Source organism: Musca vetustissima, unplaced genomic scaffold (assembly GCF_032173495.1).
Source record: "Musca vetustissima isolate MV318-11 ecotype Yass unplaced genomic scaffold, APGP_CSIRO_Mvet_v1 utg15158, whole genome shotgun sequence".
Classification (NCBI taxonomy): Eukaryota; Metazoa; Arthropoda; class Insecta; order Diptera; family Muscidae; genus Musca; species Musca vetustissima.
Window position 1 is genome coordinate 491018 of NW_026887821.1, and position 26369 is coordinate 517386.

Genomic DNA, 26369 nt, shown 5'->3' on the forward strand with positions numbered 1-26369 from the left:
TCAAGTTTGGCTTAAACAGTAAAAATAAATGTTATTTTTTTAAATGAAATGCTAATTTGATTTGCCACTAGAAGTGCAATATGAAATGATAAAATGTCCAAGAGGTTTTTTAAAGCAAAGGCTATTCGTTAAATTAAATGCAAATTAAAAGAAAAAAACGAACGTCAAAACAAAAATACAACTCAACTGTTTACATAGAGCATATAACAATTGCGCATATTACAAAAGAAATAATGAATGAATGAAAAAGAAATAATGCAAATAAATAATTACATATCCGGTTAATATTGCAATGACAATTGTGGTATTCTTTGTGCTGTTCCATTAATATATATCTATTTCTAAAATATTTTTATAATAATAAATGTTAGCTAAATGGTTAGAATCTAATTTAGAAGACAGAAGTAATGAAAGTTCTATTTTATCTGTAGATGATTTTAACACTTTATTCTCTTACACACAGTTCACACTTAACTAAAAAAAAACAAAAGCATAGGCAGTTCTTTTTTCTAAAGCAACCAACCTACAACACATAAAAACAAAATACGATTAATTAAAAGCGTTTTAAAACCGCTAAACATAAACAGTTGTCAACACTTGTTTGTATAAACAGCAACCAACAAAAACAATCAAATTATTACTTGACGTAACGTACGTGTAGTGCATTGTAATGTAAGGAACGTATTGATGTTGTTAATTGTAGACGCACTGTGCTTGCTCTATTTTTCTATCTCTCTCTCTTTCTCTCTGTATTACCTTTTGTATATCTCTCTGTCAGTCTGTCAAATATCTATGTGTATATTTTTATAAAGTGGTTTTGTGTTAATAAGATTTTGTATTTTTTCTTTAGTTTGAATGGCAATGGAATGTCAAATGCATGTTCATAATATCTTTGTAGTAATTTATTTCCTTTGTATGTAAATAATATTGTTATGTTCCTTTTTTCTTATAACAAATCTAAAACCCTGACATTTTGATCCCTTACATATATGTTCCCACAATTCCCAAGTTATCCCAACAATTTTAAATTTGTTATTTTTATATAAATGGGTTATTTTTTCGATTTTTATTTCTACTTCGTGTTAAAATGAATGACATTTGACAAGTGCTATTTTTGGAAATAATAAAAAACAGATTGTTTTGGCATTTTGATGAAAACATTACTGAATTTTACAAGTCTACAATGAAAATAAAATTGAATACAATAAATTCGTATAAAACAAATGTATGCAGTTAATTTGGCATACATAGATTGAAAATAAAACCAACGTTCTTATCCAGTATAATATAAACGTTTATTTGATAAAAAACGCGGGATAATATTAACGCACATTTAAAACTTATTATAGAAAAACATTTTGTAGAATTGACAAAAAAAAAACAAGTTTATTCCAATTATTGAAATGAATAATCTAGGAATTGCAACCGTATGAAGCGAAGGAACTATATTAATGAACAATTCTAATCTATTACCGTTTATATGAATACGTTAATTGAATAATTACTTATACTTATAAGCCTTACTTATGCAAACGTCATGGCGTAAAATGTTGTCTTTATTGTGAGACGTCCGAAGTCGAACTGAAATTACCTTCTTTAAGCGTGAACTTTAGAGTTGGGTAGTTCCGAACGAACTAGTTCATTGGAACTAGTCTGAGAAAAGAACGATCGAAATAAGTTCATTTTTCTGAACTCATTGCTTTATTCTCATATTCTTCATTCGTTCTCGAACGTTTTTCAGATGCTGTCACATTGTTAACAACATATGTGTCAATATATTGTTGTATAAATAGTACACAAAGTAGATAAATACGAGGGCAGTTCGGAAACTTCTTAGCCCAGCACATATAGCGTGGTATAAATAAAAAAGTAATGGGTTTTGGAAACTTCCATCTCTGTTATGAACACATGTTAAATTTTGTTTCGATCTGACATCTCCTTCATATAGAAACAGGTGTTAAAAAAAGACGCATCCGCAAATTTTTAAAAATGGAAAAATTAGAAATGAGTGTTGTCATTAAATATTTACATAAAAAAGGTTTATCGAGACAAGAAATTCATAATGACATGGTGAATATGTTAGGTGAAAGCGCTCCTTCATATGCAAAAGTAAAAAATTGGGTTGCTAAATTTGCATTGAAGATGAACCACGAACCAAAATCAGCAGCAGAAATTGTAGCCAAAGTGCATCGACGAATAAAAGTGCGTGAAATTGCTAATATCACAGGCATCTCAAATGATCGAGTGCATTTAATTTTACATGAAGAACTACAAATGATACTCCAGAGACAAAAGAACAATTCAAAAAAAGGACTGAAGCTGCAGGAAGTGCCCCAAAGAAGGCAAAAACAATACAATCGGTTGGTAAAGTTAAGGCAGAGTACTATTGCAACCTTTTGAATCAATTCGAGAAAAAAATCCAGACTTACAACACAAAAAAAATGTTTCATTAAGACAACGCACTAGCGCAATCGTCGTACTTGAAAATCAACGAATTCAAGTACGATTTGCTTTACCGCCCATCTTATTCTGTGATTTAGCTCCCAGTGACTTTTACTTGTTCCCAAATCTAAATTTTTTGCTGACAAGCGTGTTTCACTTCAAATTCTATCAAAGAAGAGAATTGCTAGAAAAGCGTTGGACTAAATGTATTGAAGTTTTAGGAGATTATATTGAAAAATAAAAATATTTTTGGAAAACCAACTATTCTCACCTAGTTCTTATTTTTCTAATCATTGTTCATTGGGCGAATGAACAATTAAAGCAACTATGTAACAAGATGAACAACCTAGTTCCTTTTTTGTATTTTTATTATAAGAATATTCATACATTGAAAACAATCGAAAATTTAATTTTCATAGTGGGTCCCCACTCGTAGTCTCTATTGAGTCACTTGTTATGGGTTATCAGTAATACAAAAAAAATTTCGATTCTAGAAAAGGAAAGTTGACGTTATATGAAAAAACTCGTATCGTGCTGATTGTGATTTACAATTTCATACATCGATTTTATGGCGAGTACACACGCTGTTTCCGTACTGCAAAAATGTATTAACTTTTTTATAAGTCATAGTGTGTTCCATTGCACAATATATAGACACGCTATTTAGCGCAGCTGAATATCCGATTAACTGTCACGACATAGTTTCTACTTGAATTCGACGTGCAATGTTCCCGATCATTAGAAAATATTACTAGATAAAATTTGACAGACTGATTTTACGATGCAAGAATGCGATTAGATTGATATTCGACATACACTTTGCCTAAACCGGTTCCGTTGTTCCTTTCAGTGAATCATGCAATTGAACTAGTTTATCTTTAAACTACAAAATTGAATCAATGATGCGTCTAATTGATTTCTCGGGATAAGTCTTAAATTCTGTCGTGATTAAGTCGATATCAAAACTGTTAAATATACATAAAATAAATGACATATCTTTGCAAAAAGTGAAATTTAACGTTAAAGTGATTCAAAACATATATAAACTTTTGACAATTAAAAAATATATTTATTAAATAGTTACATATAATAAAAACAAAATAACACTGTCACTTGTCGTCTACCCTTCGTTTTGTTTCAATATTTAATTTCTAGATACGTTTATTTTTTCTCTTTAAATATCTCCAATTTTATTTTCAATTTATTTTTTTTCTGACTAATTCCTATTACTTGAACCTTAATGAAATTACTATCAGAAGTTCAAACTAAAATGAAATATCTATATTTTTTTCCTTTACGAAACAAAACAAACAAAAAAACTCGACTATAAAACGAACAAAAATGAAAACGTCAACGAAATCGAAACCCGTTTATTGTGGAAACATGAAATAATGACAACAGATGATCACCATCCTGCACCCACATTTACACCACCAGAACTACCAAAAAGGGTGCATGTGCGTCGATCAATATCGGGTAAAAAATCAATAACAGTTTTCAGCAAATTTTCAGTTGTTTATTATTTAGAAAGGGATTGTTTTTTTAGACATTTCCGAAAAAACAGCAATGCAAAATTTGTTTTGCAAATATTTGTTTTGCAAAAAATACAAATAAGAATGATTAAGTGTTAGGCCTATATAAAATATCAATTTTTTATAAAATTTTTCTCTCTCATGACAAATTTCTGTTATTGTTTTATACGTATTTTAGGTTGGCTTTTTATGACATATTTTTCTTCTTCTTGTTTCTTAATTTTTAGGTTGTAGTGAATTTTTTAATAATATATTTATATTTTTGGTTTTCCGTTCTAAACCAATTCCGCTCTTCATAATTTATCTCTTTATGAATTAAAAAAAACCAAAGTCCTGTATCTAATGAAAATAAATCTATACATACTATATTCTCTCTCTATATATATTTGATAAATATATAAATAATTTCTTCCAATGTATCAGAATTTCTACATGTGTAATTTTTTGGAGAGCATGTTGTGAAATTAAAAAAAAAATATATTGTTGATATATAATTTATTGCAAGCCATAAAAGTTGAAAATAATAATTTTTTTTAAATAATGCAATTTTTGCATTACACCATTCATTGGCTGTCTCAAAAAATTGAATATTAAAAAGAAAATGTATATGAAAAATTAAATTATTGGTTTTTAAAAAATCATCACTTCAAAATATAATAATATAAACTCCAATTAAAGAAAATCTTCCGAAGAAGTTAACCTTTTCTGGCTTGCAAATATTAAAAAAAAATGTTATTCTCTATTTTTTAGTTGATTTCATTTTCCCACTCAAATGTGTTTCATACAATATTTTGCTAATTCTATGTACAGAGTTGTTATATTTATAATACGAAACAATTAAAATATCCCGAAAAAGAAAACGAACGAAATTAAAATTGAAGTTATATATATTTTCATTTTTGAAAATTATTTGCATTTATATGGCTTGTTTTTATGTTATATATAATTTTTTGATTAAAAATGCTAAATGCATTTTTTGTTTTTATTAAGTTTATTTTGTATTTGTATTGAAATTATTTAGTTGTTACTGAAAGCTATCCTTTTAACGCTCCTATTTTAAAGAACCAAAAAATTGAAGTTACTCTAATTCTAACACAAAAAAAAAACTCAGCTAATGTTCTCCTGTTTTATAGTAGTGGTGGTGATGGTTGTATTAGTAGATACATATACATAAATATGTATAATAACTTTTAAGCTATATTTCTACCTGCCAACCATCCCTGCTATTGCCTATAAACGCTGTGAGAAATCAAAGCCTCTAACACTAGACAAGAAAATGTTTAAAAAAATCTACCTTTCTACAGCTTATATTCCTATTCCTATAAATATGTCTTCTCTATTTGTTATATTAATATGTTTTTAACAAATATTGTTGTTGCTTAATTTCTTGGTTTATTAATAAATTCTCTTTTTAAAACTTTCTCTCTGCGCCATTTGATGTAAAGGTGATATTACAAGAGATCGTGAAGATATGAATCGTAAGTATTTTTTTTTATAAATTCAAAATTTTTAAAGTGAAAGCAGTTTGATGTGATTTTTAGGAAAACATAAATAAATTAAAAATAAAATTAAAAATTCTATTTTTGGAATATTTTATATTTATGAAGTGATAAGAAGCTTTCAAGTTATAAGACTGTATCTAATGTACCAATAAGACAGGAAATCCAAAAAAAAAAACTATATTGTCAAACATAATGTTTTATTGACATACAGTGAGTGTAAAAAGTATTTTGCCTCAATAAAAATTTGAAAAAAATTCCAATATATACGCCTGAAGCCAGCAAACTAAAGATGTAAAATGACTTATGTATGATGGAGTACATTTGTGGACATATTTAGATCGTATTTCTGCAAGAATCACAGCGAAAGACCTATTGGTCTCGAAGATATCGGCCGAAATATATAATAACCCACAAATGTTTATCACAAAAAAGTATTTTGCTTTTTATTATTATTTTAGAAAAAATTGTTACATTGAACACGTTTGGTCTTTTTGTAGTTACAATTGCGGTTAACCACTTACTATAAGCGATTTGACCACGATTCCATTACAGCACGGCATTTTTTCGTGGGTATTTTCTCACATTTACATTCAATACATTCTCCATCAGTATTTCATTTAATATTTGGTATTTTCTCGTCCTAATCTTAAGATGAGAGTATTAAACATAGTCATTGCGGCTTCAAAACATCCCAAATATGTTTAGAATAATAAAGAAGAGGTTTTGCAAAATATAACGCGAGGACAGAATCTAAAAACTATAAAAACCAAAATCCGACAAACAAATTATTTAAAAAAAATTCGCGAAACCCAATTTTTCTGACTTCGAAATTTGTATGGTCCAGTAATATTGATCTAGGAACCAATATATGCCATGAAAATAGCAATAAGAAGGTCAGATTCTAAGATATGAACGGTTTTGTGGCAATAGTAATAAAAACCAATACATGAAGTTGGGAGAAAACATCATTATTCGTTAAATCCTATTGTCTTTTGAAAAACTGTGGTTGCTGGTGGCGAATACGCATTCTATATTTTATCTCCGATTAACACCATCAGTTGCGAATAAAATGCAGTAGGGAATAAATGGGTCGATGTATTTATTTTCGAAATAAGATGTATTTCTATTGCCAGAAAACCGTCCATATATTTGAATCTGACCACCTTATTGCTATTTTCATCGTATATTTTGGTTCCTAGATCAGTAAAAATGAACCATAAAGTTTTCGAAGTTAGAAAAATGGGGTTTCGCGATATTTTTTTAAATAATTTGTTTGTCGGATTTTAGTTTTAATAGTTTTTAAGGTCCTGTCCTCGCGATATATTTTGTAAAACCTCCTTTTTATTATTCTTAACATATTTGGGATGTTTTGAAGCCGCGACGACTATATTTAATACTCTGATTTTGAGATTAGGACGAGAAATTACCAAATATTGAATGAAATATTGCTGGAGAATGTATTGAACGTAAATGTGAGAAAATACTCTCGAAAAAATGCCGTGGTTTATTGGAATCGTTGCCCAATCACTTATAGTATGTCGTTACCCGCAATGGTAACTATAAAAAGACCAAACGTGTTCTATGTAACAATTTTTTCTAAAATTATAATAAAAAGCAAAATACTTTTTTGTGATAAACATTTTTGGATTGTTATATATTTCGGCCGATATATTCGAGACCAATAGGTCTTTCGCTGTGATTCTTGCAGAAATACGATCTAAATATGTGCACAAACGTACTCCATTATACATAATTCATTTTACATCTTTAGTTTGCTGGCTTTAGGCGTATAAATTGGAATTTTTTCATATTTGTATTGAGGCAAAATACTTATTACACTCACTGTATGTATTTATAGTTGGTGTCGTATTTCTTCTTCACTAACATATCTACGCAAATTTGATGTACAATATTATACGAATAACTTGTTAAGTAACATTAATGTGCACTAACCAATGTGCTATTTAACAAATGCCTTCATATTTGATGCAATTTAATTTAATTATTGGTGGTGGTGTTGGATATCTCATTTTGGTTATCATAACTGAAAATTTCAAAGCCTGTAGGTGATTACAGAAAAAAATTTTCAAGAATATACTTGCCTAAACGTGTTGATTTTTTAACGTGAACGTGTTTGTGTAAATTCGTTTAAAACTATTTTTCAAGACCTATAAGCGTGTATTTTCAAGAGCTCTGAGATATAATTTCAAAGAATTTTCCAAGGATATTTGTATATATATTTAAAATTGTATTTTTTGTCAAACTTTGTGTATTTTTTTAAATTGTGTGTATTTTTTTTCAAAGTGTGTGTAATTTTGTCATATTATGTCAAAGCTTGAAGTCTTTCTAGAAAAAAAAGTGGTTTCTCACAATCACCCAAAGACTATCAAAATCTTTCGTTTTTAAGGACTATATTTTTAGAGGCTATCCGAGCTAAAAGCATGGATTTTGCCAGATTTATTCCCAAGAATTATCAGCATAGATTTTTAAAAAACTGTCAGAGGTATAATTTTGGATTTCCAACATATATGGATTTGAAAACCTAATTTAAGAACCATTGAGCGGGGCAGTATAATCGGACGGAGCCGACCCTACACAACTTCCACGAAAATCTAACTTTCTGTGGTTATATATTCTGATTGACTAAAGGTCAACAAATATTACAAATATTCAGTACAGCTCTTCTAATTACTTGTCCAGATTCGAATGGATTGTGTTGTGATGTTCGGCTTTCATTTGTGGCCTATAGCTCGACTGAAAAAAAAAACAAAAAATTAAGTTTTCGGTCCACTTCATCCCAAAATTATCACCGAAAATTGTAGGCGTTATCCTTGACCATACATGGAAAATTTCAAAGCGATCAGCGCTACATTTCCACCCTCCAGTGTGATAATGGGTTATTAAATAATATTTGAATACATAAGCACCTGTAGGTATTTACGTATAACTCCCACATATGAGTACATACGACAATATAATTGGTATCAATGTAAAGGCCTCTTTGATATACTAACAACTTCTCGGGTCTATCTCCTTCAGGGGTAAATATATACGCTATAGAATAAAAATGTTGTAATTTATCACACAAAAGTCAGGGTCCATTTGTCTCGATTAGTATTGACCGATTTTTATAAAAGCAGGCATTCTTATTCATTGGCCCAATCCCCTTCTCCATGTAAAAATGTTTGGACAAATCACACAAACGTAAAGTTTTTGGTTCATTTCATCATATTAGTCTAGATCAACTCAGCTAGTGGGTCTACGACCAATATTTCGCGGCATTACAAATTTTTGGGGCCGCACAAAGCTTTAATGTCCTGACAACATTTTTGAGGTACTATAAACGTTGATGTTTTCGGGACCAATATAGCGAAATATTTGCCGGAGACTCCTTAAAGTATATATTCTGTCTTTCTGTTCGTCCGTCTGTTGAACCGCGATAGAGATCGCATTATTTAAAACAGGCATTGCTAGTACTCCTAGGATGTTTGATATTGCACGTTTTGGTGTAGCCTCCATATAACGCTTATATACTGGCGGTACCCCCAATATTCGATATTTAGGAGATTTTCGACACATGTTTCAACCGAATTGGATTTGGTATTTTTGGTTCTTATTGTATAGCACATAAAATGATAGGACCTTAGACTCCTAGGAGTCTTCATTAATTTTATATATTTTGTACTCATGGTAGAGGGTATTAAATGTTCGGACGGGCCGAACTTATCACCTTTTGAACTTGTTTTCATAATTATCAGAGCGTGTATTCATCGATTATGAAAAGGTTGATTTTGAAGGACTATTAGTGAGCAGATTTTGAAGGACTATCAGAGCGCTGATCTTTTTAAGGACATGATATCTCATCGTTTACAAAATAATGGATTATTGAAGAACTATTATAGGGTGAATTCTTTCAAGGAGAATCCGAGCAATGATTTGTTTCAAGGTATCCCCGTAATGTTATAATAGTAAAGTTTTAGGTAGCGTATGTCATCGATTATCAAGGAGTATATTTTTTCGATGACTATTTGAGCATCAATTTATTCGTGAGTAGAGAGAGCTCAGTACTTGTTCAACAGATATAAAAACTTTATGGCTGTTTATTGTTCTCTGATATTTAATTATAAAAACATACAATAAATTAGTATTAGTATATTTCTACAGTTTTGTCAAAAAAATCAAATTCGCCGAATGTGCCCCTATGCCGAAGGTGCCCCAGTCTCCCCTCCCACCAGAGCTTGAATTTTTCAGAACTATTTTGAATAGTACCTTGTATTTTATGATATTTAAACATTTATATCTTATAACCATAACTCAGCTATAACTATACAGTCAGCCTTATGCCTAATTAGGGTTTGGTATTAGACCCTATTTTTCTTTGAACCGAATCTGCATCATAATGTTTGAAAATGAGGTTTATGGGTCCACTCCTTCTAGTACCTCCACCACAAAGTGTTAACATGTTGAATTTGAATTCCTTAAATACCAATATCAAGCGGATATAGTGACCCAAATTTCGATCGTCATATTTTTATCAAACCTAGGTCATGGCCGAATATAGGAACCACATGTCTTCTCATGTTGATACCTCTCTCAAAATGTGTCAGAATGTATAAAACCTTGCAATTTTCCTATGAAGAAAATGAAGTATCTGAATTGATATATTTATTATCGTAACATTTACATTAAATCTGAAGAGGGGTAACTTCTCCTGGTACCATCGCACATATGATAAACTCTTTGAAAAAAAAAACACATGACGAAATGGTGAATCATTTTGGGTGTAAACTTCGCAAACCCTAATATTTATACTAATAACTGATTTGGCGGAACCGGCTATATATACTCATCATCTCTTGTATCTCCCCTACTAAATGACACAATTTTGAAAAATTACACAATGTTTCTGGGAAAATGCTCCATGGAAACTGTATAAAAAAACATATATACTAAAACATATGAATTCAATTTACTCTAGGAAATAATTACAAGCCTGATATAAATGTTAAATTTGGAATCTTTTTCTCGAAAAATAAAAAAAATTAACAAATGTAAAATACAATTAAGTATAGGTATTAGTATATATTTATATTCAAATATATCTTCAAAAACAAATATGCAAATCGCAAACATCAAACTGCCTTCCCTATATAAATATAGAATTTTATACAATAAAAAATAACACAATAATTTCCTCTATTCTTCAGTTTTAAATCGTCACAATCGACGGCCGAACGGGTCTACAAGTATGGCGCCGGGTAATGGAACAACGGGTCTACATCCATCGGGGACGGTGAAACAAGTGAATAAAGTCAAACCAACTGTAAATAGACAACAATTAGAGGGTCAGGTTATGTCACCCTCACAATATAATCGGTGAGTAAAGAAAAAACGAAACAAAACAACAACAACTGTTACCACTTCTAGGAAAATATCAAATATGTATGTCTGTTATTTCCTGTTCTTAAACCAATTGTCTAGAGAAACACTCTGTTATTAATAAAAAATAAAAAGGTCAAATAAACAAAAACAAAAAAGAAGAACAAAATAAAAAACAAAAACTAATTGCCAATGTAAAATAAACCAAAAAATTTAATAGCACCAAAAATGTATAATAATAATTTAAAAAAAAACCAAACAAACAATACATACCAACAACAACAACGCTTAAATGTTATTTTCCTTTTATTTCTCTTATTTGTTATTATTCTCTATATATACATACGTACATACATACAATATGAACAAAAAAATGTGATTTGTTAGTCAGTCCTCCTATGTTCGACCAAATAAACTTAACAAAAATAACAACAACTACATCCAATATTAATTGGTGGAAATCCTTTCATCATTCTGTTCACGTCTGTTCATTTTTATAAATAATGTCATCAGTCTCTAACCAACCAACCAAAATCAAAAGAAAAAAACCAAAAACAAACACAAAGCAAAACTAATACTTAAAAAAAAAAAACAAAACCACAAGCCCAATTTTTTAGAACAGCGAATGTTTAATTTTTATTGACTTCTTCTAATAGAGATCTGTTTTATCTTACACCACCCAAATACGAAATAATTAAATTTCCCCACTGAAATGAGAAATTTAAATTGTTTTCTTGTAAAATAATTTTCAAATATTTATTTTTTGTTTTTAATTTTGAAAATTTTTTATAATTTGTAATTATAGTTTCTTGTATCATTTTATCATTGAATGGAACCATATGAAGAAATACTTACTTAGCTGCAGGGACCGAAAATAACAGTTATTTTTTAAAATGCGAACAAAAAAATCTTCATGTTAGAGACATGGGACACCAATAGTGTCATATACCAATAGATTCGTGTTGAGGAGCCCATTAAGGATATTGAGTGAAGAAAACACTCTCAGTTCTTATGTTAAGGATTATTTTTTAACAAAAAATAAACGTTGATTTTTAACTGTTAAAAATGATTTTTATTTTTTCCGTCAAAAATAAAAGTCTTTTTGGGATTTTTATTTTTTCCGTCAAAAATAAAAGTGACTTTTATTTTTTCCGTCAGGAAATAAAACTCTTTTTATGTAAAGAAGTTTATACAACTTGTAATCAGTTATAAAATTACAATTTATAAATTTGTCCTTATTACAATAAGTGTACACATAAGTAATCAAGATCAAAGGTAAAAAATATTTGTTATAAATTTTAAAAAAATAGTCTAGTGGACCAAATCATGAATATAAATTAAAGAATCATTACCCTGACTATAAGGTCAAAGGTTATATAACTGGTACCAAACTCTATATGTTTATTTACGTAAAAAGACTTTTATTTCCTGACGGAAAAAATAAAAATCACAAAAAGACTTTTATTTTTGACGGAAAAAATAAAAGTCCCAAAAAGACTTTTATATTTAAAAAATAAATAATTAAAGTGGATTTTTTTTATTTAGGTCACATAATAACAGTTATTTTTTACCTGATTTGATATAAGTTATAACCGTTACGGTCCCTGCTTAGCTGGCTTGTGACAGAACATTTGTTCCAAAAGCCGAGCTTAAAAAATTTACGGGCGCGTCGGACTTGTGCGCAGTTCTTCCAATTTGAAACACCATGTTCCGAGATGTTGTCTTCCACTTGATCTTCCCATGGTCTGGCGAGAGATGGCTTTGTTATTGAATTCTTTACTCAGACCATAAAAGCATCTGTATCTTTCTCCGAATTTCAAAACAGATGTAATTAATTTTATAATATTAGTTATATAAAATCGTTGACTATCTCGAAGCTGTAGTTTCCAGGTTCTGTTTGGTGTACGGAGTGTCATTTCTGTTATCATTTGCGTCCCGTATGTCCTTTTCCTGCAGGATGTTAAACAGATCACACGACAATAAGTCACCTTGTCTGAATCCTCGTTCGGTATTGAAGGGCTCCGAGAGATATTTTCCGACTTTAACTGCTGACCTTGTGCCAGTTAAAGTAAATCTGCATAGCCGTATTAATTTTGCAGTAATGCCGAGCGCAGACATGGCTTTAAACACCTCTGAGCGGATTGGACTGTCGAATGCGGATTTATAGTCGACGAAAATGTGAAATGTGTCGATGTATTTTTCGTGGATCTTTTCCAGGTTTTGTCGCAGCGTGAAAAAATGCTCTATAGTGGATTTGCTAGGTCTGAAGGTGTATTGATAAGATCCAATAATATCATTGACCATTGGATTTAGTCGTTCACTCAGCACGCTGGATATCACTTTATATGCGATGGGAAGAAGACTAATTCCTCTATAGTTGATGTATATCGTCTTGTCTCCTTTTTGAGCACGGAACACACGATGCTAGGGTACCAATCATTCGACATGCATTCCTCTAGCCAAATTGTATATATCTGTTGGTGTATGATCCTGATCAGCGTCTGACTACCGGTCATGAATAGTTCGGCTACTGCTTTATTATTCTTCAGTCGACTAATTGATATTCTGACCTCATCTTGTCGTTATAAATTGTCTATCACCTAATACAATCTATAACGACATCTCTAATTGGTTCTGGAGTATCTTCTTCACCTTCTTCTTTGATACCAGGAACTTTGCAAACTGCTCCTTCCCGACACACAACACGCTGTCTGTATCTGTTACCAGTTTTTCTTCTTCATCTCTTCAGGAGGATGTGTCCGCACTAAAGCCTTCGTTTTGGTGTTTTACTCGTTGGTAAAATTTCCGGACTTTTTTCTGACTCACTTCCTCACGCTCACGTTTTTCTGGTTCTTTCTTCATTCTTTTGAAAATACGTTTCTCCTCTCTTCTTTTTTCCCGATAATTCTGTCTCGCATTGCGTGTTGCTACTGTTTGCAGGGTTGTCCTATACGCTGCGTTTTTCAACTCAGTAGCATTGTGACACTCTTGATCGTGCCATTCTAAAACTCCTGAAACCACCTTCAAGGTGGTTTGTTACTTTTGCTGCACTGATGTAGAAGAACTTCGCATTTATACGAATTATAGCAATTCGCTCATCTAATAGAGTGAATCTGGAGACGAGGTCTTTAATTCTCCTGTTAACCATAAATCCACAACCAAATTCATGTCTCGTTTCATGGCAGCTATAATACAGTGCGTAATCATCTGATTTGTGACACCGCGGGGAGGTCAGTGTCCACAATTGAGATGAAATGGGGATCAAGATAAGCCTGGGCTCTGCCATGTTAAAGCCAATCAGAGTCGTTGCCTGGTATATATCATCTCCTGCGCCACCTCATATGAAGAAATACGGATAGAAAAGGAAAATATTATTATTTTTATTGAACCTAACATGTAACAATTTTTTGGACATTTAAGCTGGTGTCACAAATCTATTGTAGATAAGCATTTTGTAATGGCGCCCAATGTTATGAACATATCGAGCAGTTGTTGAATACAACAATGGCGTGCTATTTTTGCTATGTATTGAGTTCATTGTCAGAAGAAGCATATAAATTATCGAAACAAAAACATTGTGATCAAAAAATTCTAACGATGACCCTATTAAATTTTTTAACAATCCATTTTATCTCCGTCCTTCATATGGTTCCATTTATTTTGTGATATACTATATGCATTTTTACATCATGTTCATATTTCAAGCGATTTAAAACAACAAAAACAAATTATTAATAACTAAATTTTAAATACGAAATAATTAATTATAAACAAAACAAAAATTTTTTCTAAACAAAATTGATTGAACCAAAAACAAAACAAAAAAACATTGCAGGAAATGCTTACAAAAATTCTTTTTTCTTTTTTTAATTTCTTAACGGTTTTGTTACAGGCCTCCCGAAAACGAAGCTAATCCTTATGCGGGCTATCAACTTGCTTACGAAGTTAAAAAGCTCATGTATGCGTCCATTACTAATTACTACTACTACTTTTTTCCTAAATAACTACTACTACTATTCTAATCATACATTACTATCGTACTACTACTATTTTTGTTGATTTTTGTGAATCGTTCTAAAATTTTAAACAAATACTAACAACAAATTTTTAAACAATAACATAAAAAACAGAGTTGCTATCTATTGTGTGTTTTTTGTTTTTAATTTCTTAAAAAATTGTAAACTAAACAAATTAAAGTTAAACGTAAACGTAAACATAAAGTAATTGTCGTAACGTAACGTACATAACGTGTCGTAACTATGTACAACATCGTGTGTTCTCGCCTTAAAAAAACAATGCATTCTTAATTGATATTTTATTTTTTTCTAATATGTGAATGTATTTTTTAGTTTATTATATTCATTTTTTATTATTTAAAGCCTTGTCTTGTCTATTTTTTATTTTACGAACGCCACAAAATTACAACTCTGTTTATATGTCTGTTTATTAATGCTATATCTGTGTGTGTATATCTGTGTCAATGTCTGTGCATTTGTATATTAAGTTCCATTACATTATATATTGTGTAATGTCTTTAACAAAACACGCACACTGTGTACCCTACATACTTATACTTAGTCGTATACTCTTAACAAAAAAACACACACTCTCTCTCTCTCGAATCAAACAACAAAAAACAATTTTGTACTCTACTTCTAGTCTGGTGTCATTTTGGTTTTTGCACTACTTTTTATCCTATTCGTTAATTTCCTACTATCTTCTCTCTCTCTAACTAACTATCTATCTGTCTGTCTCTGTCTTCTGTGTCATATATTTAAAGAATTAGTTTTACTTATATTTATAAGCTGCCATTTTTAAAAGAAGCTATATGAAATATAATTCATCAATTTATATTTCATGAACCATTTTTTATAAAATACGTTATTGAGTCGAGTCATAATTATAGTTTTGTCATATTTTATTAAATTTCATGTTTCATGAAATTAATTTCATCCATAGTTTCGTTTCATACATGTCACCATTTGATGTCGACTATCATTATCTACATTTCGATTACCCGAATAATAGAAAAATGCAAAATACGATCTATGGATCCCTACAATTAATTACACACATGCAAGATCTCTTAAGGGCTAAGCAGAATGCTCGCGTTGAGCCATCCGTCGCGTTATAAGTTATCGAAAATACAACAACCACAAGGAAACGATAACACAAACCCATATCGTTTCGTTGTAGTTGTTGTATTTTCGATAACATAAAACGCGACGGATGGCTCAACGCGAGCATTCTGCTTAGCCCTTTAAACAGGTCACCAGCTAGGAAACTCAATTATAAGCAATTGCAAATTTGCAGTTATCGATAATCTCCGTAATATAGTCCTTAACTGGTTACAGAGCTACACTACGTATATTGCGATTTTGAATTAATAAACCAATGAAATGTGTATGTATACGTAAACAAATATCAGCTGACTGATAACTTTACATCATTCAAATACTAGTCTAAACAGCTAAGATTTAGTTCCTCGATTTACAAATCGAGTTGATAGATGAGATATAGTCTAAACGCGTTTTAGAATCAATTAGTGATTTAACACACAAAACTAAATCATTTCATATCTCAATTTATTTTAAATCATAATCAAAATCATAGTCCTATTCAAATGCAATACTGGTTTTATACGAAAAGTATAACTGTTTGAAGAATGTAACTAAAATGACAAGTGTTATTAAAGAGTTAAAAAATGTTCAAATTCCCATTGATTCGCGTGAAGTTTTGATCCATAAACTGAATCGAAGCGGTGTTGTTCGCATAAACTTTCTGTGTCTCACCAATTGTCCGGAAACGAACCAATTGTAACGAAACGAACTAGTTCAAATGAGCTATGGGTATCAGCTTCGGTTCTTTCGTTTATACAGTTCATTTTGTCGAAGGTTACACTGAAGTGATTTCAAGAAACAAATTATACGAAATTCTGAGTTTATAGATCGAGTTCCTCAGTTGAACAACTTTTTAAAGTGTTGCAGTGGGGAACTCGTTCTAAGAACGCCTACTTTCATCTAAATGATTTTATCGAATTATTTTATTGTGGAGTTGGACTTGGCTCTCGCTCATCTAGTTCCTTTTTAATTCGTTCATTTAGATCTTCCCGTTCATTGACCGTACTAACTAACCAGTGAACGATGGAACTAGATGAATGACCTTGTTTATTTTGAGTAGCGAGCGGAAAAGAGCGATTCGCTTCAGATTTCCTTCAATAAGTTTATTGATTTATGCTATGAATGATTCGTATATGAAACTTCAAACGATGACCGGTAAACATTTGTAGAAATTATTTATTGGGTGATTAAACTTAACAATTAAAGTTGCTTAGTCACAAAGAAACTAGTTCCATTAAATGATTCACTGAAAAGAGATTATGAATTAGGACAGACAATATATTTAATTTTAGGTCACTTAATGACCTGAACGAACGTTTACTATACGAGAGAAATGACAAATGCGGAACGTACTAGGCCATTGCAGCTATAGTTCATTTATTCCCTATTCTTGGTTCCTTCTCGTCCATATACCCACCAACGGACGAATCAACACGGAACTGCGTGAACGAAAAAAAAAAATGACGAACGAGGCATTCAAATGGTCTATATAGGCGTCGGATTTTCAGCAAACTAGTAGAATTTTATAATTTTTCAAAAGTGTAATAAACAAACAGACATCTGGTATATTTTTATTGTGGATGTTATGATTCAATTCTATTTTAGAGAATTTTCATATCCATTTTTATAACCTTAGTCTTATGGCTAATGAGGGAATTTATACGGGGAAAAAGTGCCTCATCGAAATATTGTTTTTAGACCCCATTTGGAGTCGATTTATAAATGTCCGTCCGTCTGTCTGATTTCATCGTTTTTTTGCACATCTTAATATTTCAACCTTAGTGAACATTTTCAATATTTATAAATCCAATATCAAGCGAATGGAATGTCCGATTTGAACCAAACTTTGTACAACCTTTTATCATTACCAAGCCTAGATCAAGTCCGAAAATGGCACCCCTTGGTGATTCAGCTTATAATCAGATTTTGATATAAGAATCCCCCGCTTATATGTACGGAAATACAGTAACCATGCATACATTTTGGAATACCTGAATATTCCTTATCAACAACTCAAATGACATTTTCATAAAATAATTCATTGAACTTCATTCTCAGCATAAACATTGTCATAACTTTTATTATCTGATATGGCCTTAGTAAAATCAAACATTTTTTTACTTCATCAAACTATGGCTACAAAAATTACTCTTCTTACATTTTTCTACGCCTTATAACGTTTATGTAGTTTATATATTTTTTAACATAACAATTTTCAAACTTTTTTATAATAACTACTAATACATTATTAGAATTGTCATCATCGTTGTAATTCATTTTGTTTTGGCTACAAAAACAAAACCTTCACTGAAACGAAAGAACAAAACGTTCATGATTTTTTGCATTTTGATGTTTAGCATTCATTACTTACGTTTATTTTTCGGTTGAAATAACATTTAGCTATCAATCTATCTATCTTATTCCTCATTTGTACAATTTCGTCTTATGCGCTGTGTCTGTCTGTATATCTTTTGAAGAAAGAATAATAAGCACCGAAAATTCGTCAACATTAAAATAATTGTATTTTTTTATTCTCTATCCAATCACCGTAGGCCAACAAGCCGTAGCACCGGTACCGGTTCACAAAACCCCAATGGCAGCGTCTCATTGCCAGCCGGCATTGCCGATGATCAATCGAAAGACTTTGATTTCGAAAAAACCGAAATGAAATATGATTCTACGGGTATGTTCCACTGGAGTCCCGCCAAGAGCCTAGAAGACTGTATACTGGTAATGTATTACATTGTAATGTGTTGTGTTGGGATATTTCGTAATAATAACTTCTTTTGCATAACACCGAAAAATATTCACAATTTAGGATCGTAATCAAGCGGCCATGACTGTCCTCAATGGTCATGTGGTTGTCTGCCTTTTCGCCGATCCAGACTCACCTCTAATTGGTTTGCGTAATTTAGTCATGCCTCTGCGTGCTTCAAATTTTCATTATCATGAATTGAAACATGTGGTCATTGTGGGATCAGTTGATTACATAAGGCGGGAATGGAAGATGTTACAAAATCTGCCGAAAATCTCGGTGCTAAATGGTTCTCCGTTAAGTAGAGCCGATTTAAGGGCCGTAAATGTTAATTTGTGCGACATGTGTTGCATATTATCGGCTAAAGTTCCTAGCAATGATGATCCTACATTGGCCGACAAAGAGGCTATTTTGGCATCATTGAATATTAAAGCCATGACTTTCGACGATACCATTGGAGTGTTGAGTCAACGGGGTCCAGAATTCGACAATCTATCAGCGGCGGCGGGCAGTCCCATTGTACTGCAGCGTCGCGGATCGGTCTATGGCGCCAATGTGCCCATGATAACAGGTAAACTGCATTGCACTAACTTGGCTATGTTTGCCAGCCAGCGACCAAAGCTTAACCAATACGAAAATGTCGATTAGCTGAATGTGTTACTTTCACCACACACAGAGATAGATGAAGGAAAGCTATAGCATTAAGGATTTTTGATTTTGAAAATAATATTTTGTTTTGATTTAATTAAAATTTTGAAATTAATAATTTTTGATTTCATTAAATTATCTTTTATTTGCGTTTTAATTTTATTTAAATGGTGTAGCTTTCCTTCAATGAAAATCTATAGTGAGAAAATAACACCCGAGCCAGTTAACCGGAGCCATTTGTAATACGAACTTCTAGGGTTCTTAGAAGACAGGCACCCTATTGAGTTGCTTGTTTTCACAAAGAATCACACTACAATAAATAAGCTTATTCAATCATCCCCAACCTAAGATGATTTAGTAAGCTTCCCTCCTCATTGGCAACTTTCATTTGTTATAATTTCCCTACATCCCGAGATTATATGGAAGTTATAACAGACTCAAGTTTGACCAAAAAATTTCATTTGTATTACAATGGCTCCACTCTACTAAGCTTACTAAGCATAGCTTTCCTACGCCACTACTAATCTAGTGAGTGCTAATAACAAGCGAAGCGCTAAATATCCTTTACTCTTTAACTTAGAGCAAAGGATACTTAAGCCTTCAAAATCATTTCAAACTGTAAGTTAATTTATTTTACTCACCATCGCCAATGGTTTTGGTTGTTGCTTAAAGAACTTGTCAACGATAGTAATGTGCAGTTTCTCGATCAAGACGACGACGATGATCCCGATACCGAACTATATTTAACACAACCCTTTGCATGCGGCACAGCGTTTGCCGTCAGTGTCTTAGATTCGTTGATGTCAACGGTAATATTGATTCTCAATTTATTTTGGAATTTTCATATGGGAATTTTGTTATTTAATATTTTTGTTGGTGTTAATTTTTGTAGACCTATTTCAATCAAAATGCATTGACATTAATCAGATCATTAATTACGGGAGGAGCCACACCGGAACTAGAATTGATATTAGCAGAAGGTGCGGGTCTGAGAGGAGGTTATAGTACGCCGGAAAGTTTAAGTAATCGAGATAGGTAAGTAATAACAAAGGATATAATTTTTAAAATTATTAAAAATGTGTGGATATATAAAATATATATATATTTTTTTAATTTCTGTCAGGCGTGGATTTTTGATTTTTTTTTTTTCAAGTACCATTAATTTAATTTCTTTTTCATTACAGATGCCGAGTGGGTCAAATATCATTGTACGATGGTCCATTAGCGCAATTTGGTGAATGTGGCAAATATGGTGATTTATTTGTGGCAGCATTAAAATCCTATGGCATGCTATGCATAGGTCTGTACAGATTTCGGGATACCAGCTCCAGCTGTGATGCGAGTAGCAAACGTTATGTTATAACAAACCCACCCGATGATTTTTCACTACTGCCAACAGATCAGGTGAGATTTTCCTCTTTCCACCCCAAACTCACACATCAGCATAACTAATCTGAATTCTTCATTGCTGTTGCAGGTATTCGTTTTAATGCAGTTCGATCCGGGCCTGGAATATAAGCCACCAGCGGTACGAGCGCCTACCGGCGGCCGCAATGCCAATACACAAGGCTCCGGAGTCGGTGGGGGCGGTTCCAATAAGGATGATAACTCTTGATTGTTACTGTGTAGCGCCTTAACTGATGGTCCTTACTCGTACATTTGAACGATGGAGATTTCCCACATGCACAAATTGACACAATTTTGGCGCCAAGCTCTTTACAAACTACTACAGAAAATTAGGCTAATACTGCGTTATATAAAGCAGAACTAAAATTATAGAAATCTATAAAAAAAACCGCAACAACAACTAACGAATTTTTTAACACCAAAAACCAAAGATGAAATAATAGAAAAGTGAAGCCTGGGTCAAAAATGTGTCATTTTGTGCATTTTTTATATACATTTAAACATGTTAACAGGAAATTGGATCCTGCCTTACTAACACTTAAATCTATTGGATCCCCTGGCAGGAGTATCTATGCTAGCTACTGGCAATGCATTCGATAGTCTTTTGCCTGTACAAAAATTTAATACTTAACATGTTTAAATGAATATAAATTAAAAAAAACAATCTCTCTCCAAAAAACCAACCAACGTTCAATTGTTAAAATTATTGCTTCCCACACCATTCCGTTAGCCCTATTTAGAACCTTGACTAACTAACATGACATTTTTATTGTATACAACAAACATACACATACATACATACTTTGTACTCGGTACTCGTTACTGTTTCAACAAATTCTCGAACATTGTAATTCTCTAATCCTCCCTATGTTCTAATCCCCTACCTACCTTCGCCTTAATATAGCCAGCCCACGCCTAGTTTTATTTTTACTTTTTTCAACATTTTCAAGTAGTTATAATTTTGAAATTTAATACTCTGAACACTTTTAATTTTATCAATTTTTGTTAAATGCTATAAGCACTTCATGTTATTAGAATTTAATTTCAAAAGGATCTTGGATCCATTTAGAGTGAATTTAAAAAATAATGATATTATTTCAATTATTTTATCTTTAGGTATATCAAAAGTGTATTGCACAATATAAAGACATTATGCTTGTTTACATTTTATTATTTTTAAAATTGTTGAAATTTGTTTTCATTTAATTCGTTTTTAGTTGTAATCAATAAAATTATAATTTATTTTACGTGTTATTTTTTTATTTATTATCATTTATTTGACTGAATCATTCGAAATTTCACAAAAATTTAAACAGTGGTACAGCTAAGAATTATCATGCATTCTACGTTGGGCGCCAAAATGATATTACAATTTTATAGCGTGGCAAAATTAAAAATTTTAGGCCATTTGAGCAAAAAATTTGGATCTAAGCACAAATGCTTGCATTTTTACGGTATTTGGATTAAACAACGCACAAACCCCATTTTGGGCGCCAATTTCATGGTATCCCTATGGAACTGCAGCTATTGAGACCCTTTTTGTGGTTCCAATTTAAATTTCATTTAACAAAATAAGAAACAATTGATACATATCTACGGCAATATAGAAAATAGGGTCATCCTCTGTGTAGGATAACTATTGGGCATCATTGTAGTGCAGAGGTTTAAAAATTCCGCTTTGCACAAATAGCGTCATAAGATCCAACACTATTCTATAAGTGTGTCAACATTAGGCGCGACACTCGATTATCGGTAAAAAAGCATTTACCGACGTAAGTGCGACAGACCCGAAGAGATGTGCATGGGGACCGATCTTTTTTTGGGATTCCTGATCTTAATGGTCGACTCCGATGCTTCCCCTCCAGTAAAAGATCTTTTTGGAAGTGCTTCATCTTCTCCGTCTCACTCTTGATGACCTTTTTCACTTGCTTGGAAGTCGTTCATCTTCTCCTAGGCTCCCTAAGGTAGGTATTCTTAATTTTTGTGGCTTCCTCTCCTTCAATTCTTGCCTTCTCAATCTTGAAGTATACAGAGTAGGAAACATAGTGCATGTTATCCTTACATTTGGCCAGACTTGCCGTTGGAGACCTCCTGGCAACTTTAGCACAATCTGGACTACAGTCTTGTTTTCACTATTTTAAATGGAAGTACTGAGGAAAAGACACAAATAATGCTGGCATGAGACAATATCTATATTTTATTTTTTTTAACATTATTTCCACTCACCTTGCTCTTTAAATTAATTCGGGGAGAGTATTGCTGAGAAACAATGAAGTTGTCGTTTATTTTTATTGCTCAATAATAAGATTAGCTAATATTGATTTTTCTATTACGTTCTCTTTACTCTCTAAGTTAAAATTAGGAGAGAGTTTCGTTGAGAGTTCATACTACAATTACCATTCTATTCTCTTTACTCTCTAAACACAAAGTCAAGTCATGCATTATTTGTTAAGAATCCACTCAATGTGCGGATGAAATCAATTGAAATAAATCACAAACATGAAAAACATAGCTACATGTTGGGCGCCACTTTTTTTAACCCTTTGTGGCCCAATGTTGCTTTCATTTTTCAGAAAGAATGCACTGGATGCAAATATTTCAAATTTTGTCCATATCCTATCTAGGATAGATGCATTAAATCTGTGAACAGAAAATTGTTCTATGATTACGGAAAAAAATTCAGGGCTCAAGGGGTTAAAATAGGAAAATATTTCAATTTACAATTACTCGAAAAGACGGAAAAGATCGTCTTGGGCAAGATTTGTCAACACTAAATTCCTCATCGTTGAAATAAGTCTCTCTGGGCGCCACTTTCATTAAATTTCAAATAAATAAAAAATAGATCTAACTACTTGTTGAGCCAGATGTATCAACACTAAATTCCTCTGCGTTGAAATAAATATCTACTCACGTTGGGCGCCACTTAAATTCCAAATAAATCAATTTACAATGAACTACACTAATTATTAATGTTGATATGTCGCTAATTGTAAATTTCAAGACCCATGTGTAAACAAGGCCATTTACATCAATATTTCACGTTTCAAATAAATCATTTTACAAATAATCTAAACAAATCATTCAATGTAATATGTCTTCACATACCATTGTAATTGTAAATTTCAAAACAAGGCCAGACACATAAAATGTTCGCGTTGGGCGCCACTTTCATTAAACTTTAAATATATAACAATTTACAATGAGCTAAACAAATCATCCGCTGTGATATGTCGTCACATGACATTGTAATTGTAAATGTCAAAAATCATCTGTAAATGAAGCCAGCTACATCAATGCTCGCTCAATCTTCCTAAGCGTTGTTCCACTGTGGTGACAATCAAATTTTGAAATTTTTGACAAAGAACAATTAATTTATTTAATTTTTATACTTCTTTTCTTATTATTTGCTTTATTTTGCACAGTGTGGACCCCTTGAGAAGGTAGGTGCCGTTCAACAAAAAAAGTGGATTATTATTTTCAAAACATTTTCTGTTCTCTTTCTCTTAAATATTAATTTTAAATGTTATGTTAAAATCATGGAACTAAATACAACTATACGATGAATAATAACCTTTTTTTACAAAACTAACAACCTATACCAAAAAAAAAAAAAGATGGTGTGACATAAGCAATTGGGAACCATTAGTGAGGTAAGCTACACAATAAACAAAGCTTAAAATAAGAAGAAAAAAAAATGAAATGAAAATTAAATCTAAAAAAGAATGAAATAAAAGACAAGAAAGTTCTAACCACAATTACGAACCAGGATGAGTTAGAAAAATTCAATTCTTGTATATAAACATAAGGCGATTTCGAAATACGAATACCAACCAACCAAAAAACCAAACCCTAGCAAAGAAAGAAATTAAACATAACAAAATGAAGCATTTATTAAAACCAAATACCAAAAAAATAAAAACCAAACAACTTCTAACGTCAAATGGCAAGGACAACAAACAAAGACTAGCTTTTTCTAAAAAAACAACAAAACAAATAAAAATCCAAAAACAAGAAATAAGCCCAAAAAACACAACCAAACTATCTAATTTACGTACATTACATACAAACAAAGAAACAATATAAGCATAACTTTGTAAGCCTCTAACATTTAACAGAAAACAAAAATAGCTTCTCTCTAAAATTGAAAACTAAAAAACAGCTTTTTTAATAAAAAAAAATAAACAAATATGAAACCAGCCATTCAATAGCTAGTAGAGGAATGTCCAGGCGAAAAGAATAAAAGAAGAAGAAAACATACCAAGTTTGCTTAAATGAAATGTCTCTCGAAAAAAAAATGAAAAACAAAATCAAGAATGTTTCAAAGCAAAACCCAAAAATAAAAAAAAAAACTGAGCATCAAAATCAGCTTTACTGAACTTAAAATGATTAACATAAATTCTAAAATTTTTGCATTAATGCATGTGAAATGTGTTTTTTATTATTTAAAATTTATTTATTTATTAACATACTCGTACAATTCTTAACAAAGAAAAACTCTTCTTGCAGACAAGAACGAAAAACGCTAAACCACAAAAAACGTAAATCGCAAAAAAATATGTCTTAACACGTGATGTAAAAAACAAAGGCTACAAAGCACAGATACATACATATATGCCAAACACACACACACACAAATGCAATTTCACATTTTTCTTCAATTATATATTTCTTCAATCAGATCATGGCATATATGTACTGTATGAATTCAAAATAATAAAAAATGGAAATTAAAGGGAATTTTGTTGATATCCTAAAAATTGAAGGTGTATGTGTATGATTTTAAATGTATAAACCACATACTTATATTAATATTAAACTATAACAAACAAATGTATATTTGATGATCATTTTTTTGTTTGAAAGTTGTATGTTTACAACATTTTGGAATGCAGGAGTGGCTACTTTTTAAACAGCATTGAAATAAATCACAAACATGAAAAACATAGCTACATGTTGGGCGCCACTTTCATTAAAATAGGAAAATATTTCAATTTACTCGAAAAGACGGAAAAGATCGTCTTGGGCAAGATTTGTCAACACTAAATTCCACTAACGTTGGGCGCCAAAAATATATACTTTGTTGAAAAACAGACAATTGGACGCCATTTGTTAAAACACAGGCACATTGATAAGAGTTATTAGTGCAAGGACAACCATGGGCGCAAATAACCTATTCTTTACGTACCGACTTCGGATTTGAATGCCTAATTATTACGAGTAGAATAGCTGTTTTTATTATTAAGGTCGCCTTGGGCGCCAAAAGTGAATTTTTGTTAAAAAATCCAATTATTGAAGGAAATATAGAGCTATGATTATGGATAATGTATTTGTTACATTTGGGCGCCAAATAAATTTGGTTAACAAACTCAATTATATAAAGGTATAATTAATGCGATTTAATGGAGTTATTAATAGAGATATTCTGCTTTATGTATTTGCTACATTTGGGCACCATTTAGAGTACAGAAAAGATAGGCTCCAAAAATGTCTGCAATATGCAAATAAACTTTTTCAGTTATTGTTGGGCGCCATTTAGAATCATAAATATATATTTCGATGTATATTTTAATATATAAGATGATTA

At 31.4% G+C, this 26369-nt stretch overlaps 1 protein-coding gene across 35 annotated transcripts in view; it reads left to right on the plus strand.

The window, feature by feature from the left end:
- The window catches only part of LOC133335537 (calcium-activated potassium channel slowpoke), a 147528-nt gene extending 126380 nt beyond the window's left edge, over positions 1-21148 (plus strand). For 16 of the 35 annotated variants that reach the window (XM_061543823.1, XM_061543818.1, XM_061543815.1 and 13 more), the window contains 10 exons: positions 3844-3918; positions 5420-5452; positions 10684-10852; positions 14748-14813; positions 18528-18705; positions 18794-19301; positions 20051-20187; positions 20271-20413; positions 20563-20782; positions 20856-21148. In XM_061543823.1, the coding sequence (XP_061399807.1) occupies positions 3844-3918; positions 5420-5452; positions 10684-10852; positions 14748-14813; positions 18528-18705; positions 18794-19301; positions 20051-20187; positions 20271-20413; positions 20563-20782; positions 20856-20993 (1667 nt within the window). In that variant the 3' untranslated portion in view covers positions 20994-21148. The remainder of the gene's footprint in view (positions 1-3843; positions 3919-5419; positions 5453-10683; positions 10853-14747; positions 14814-18527; positions 18706-18793; positions 19302-20050; positions 20188-20270; positions 20414-20562; positions 20783-20855) is intronic. The other 19 variants (XM_061543844.1, XM_061543841.1, XM_061543836.1 and 16 more) reach the window with 5 other exon arrangements.
- The last annotated feature ends 5221 nt before the right edge of the window (positions 21149-26369 follow it).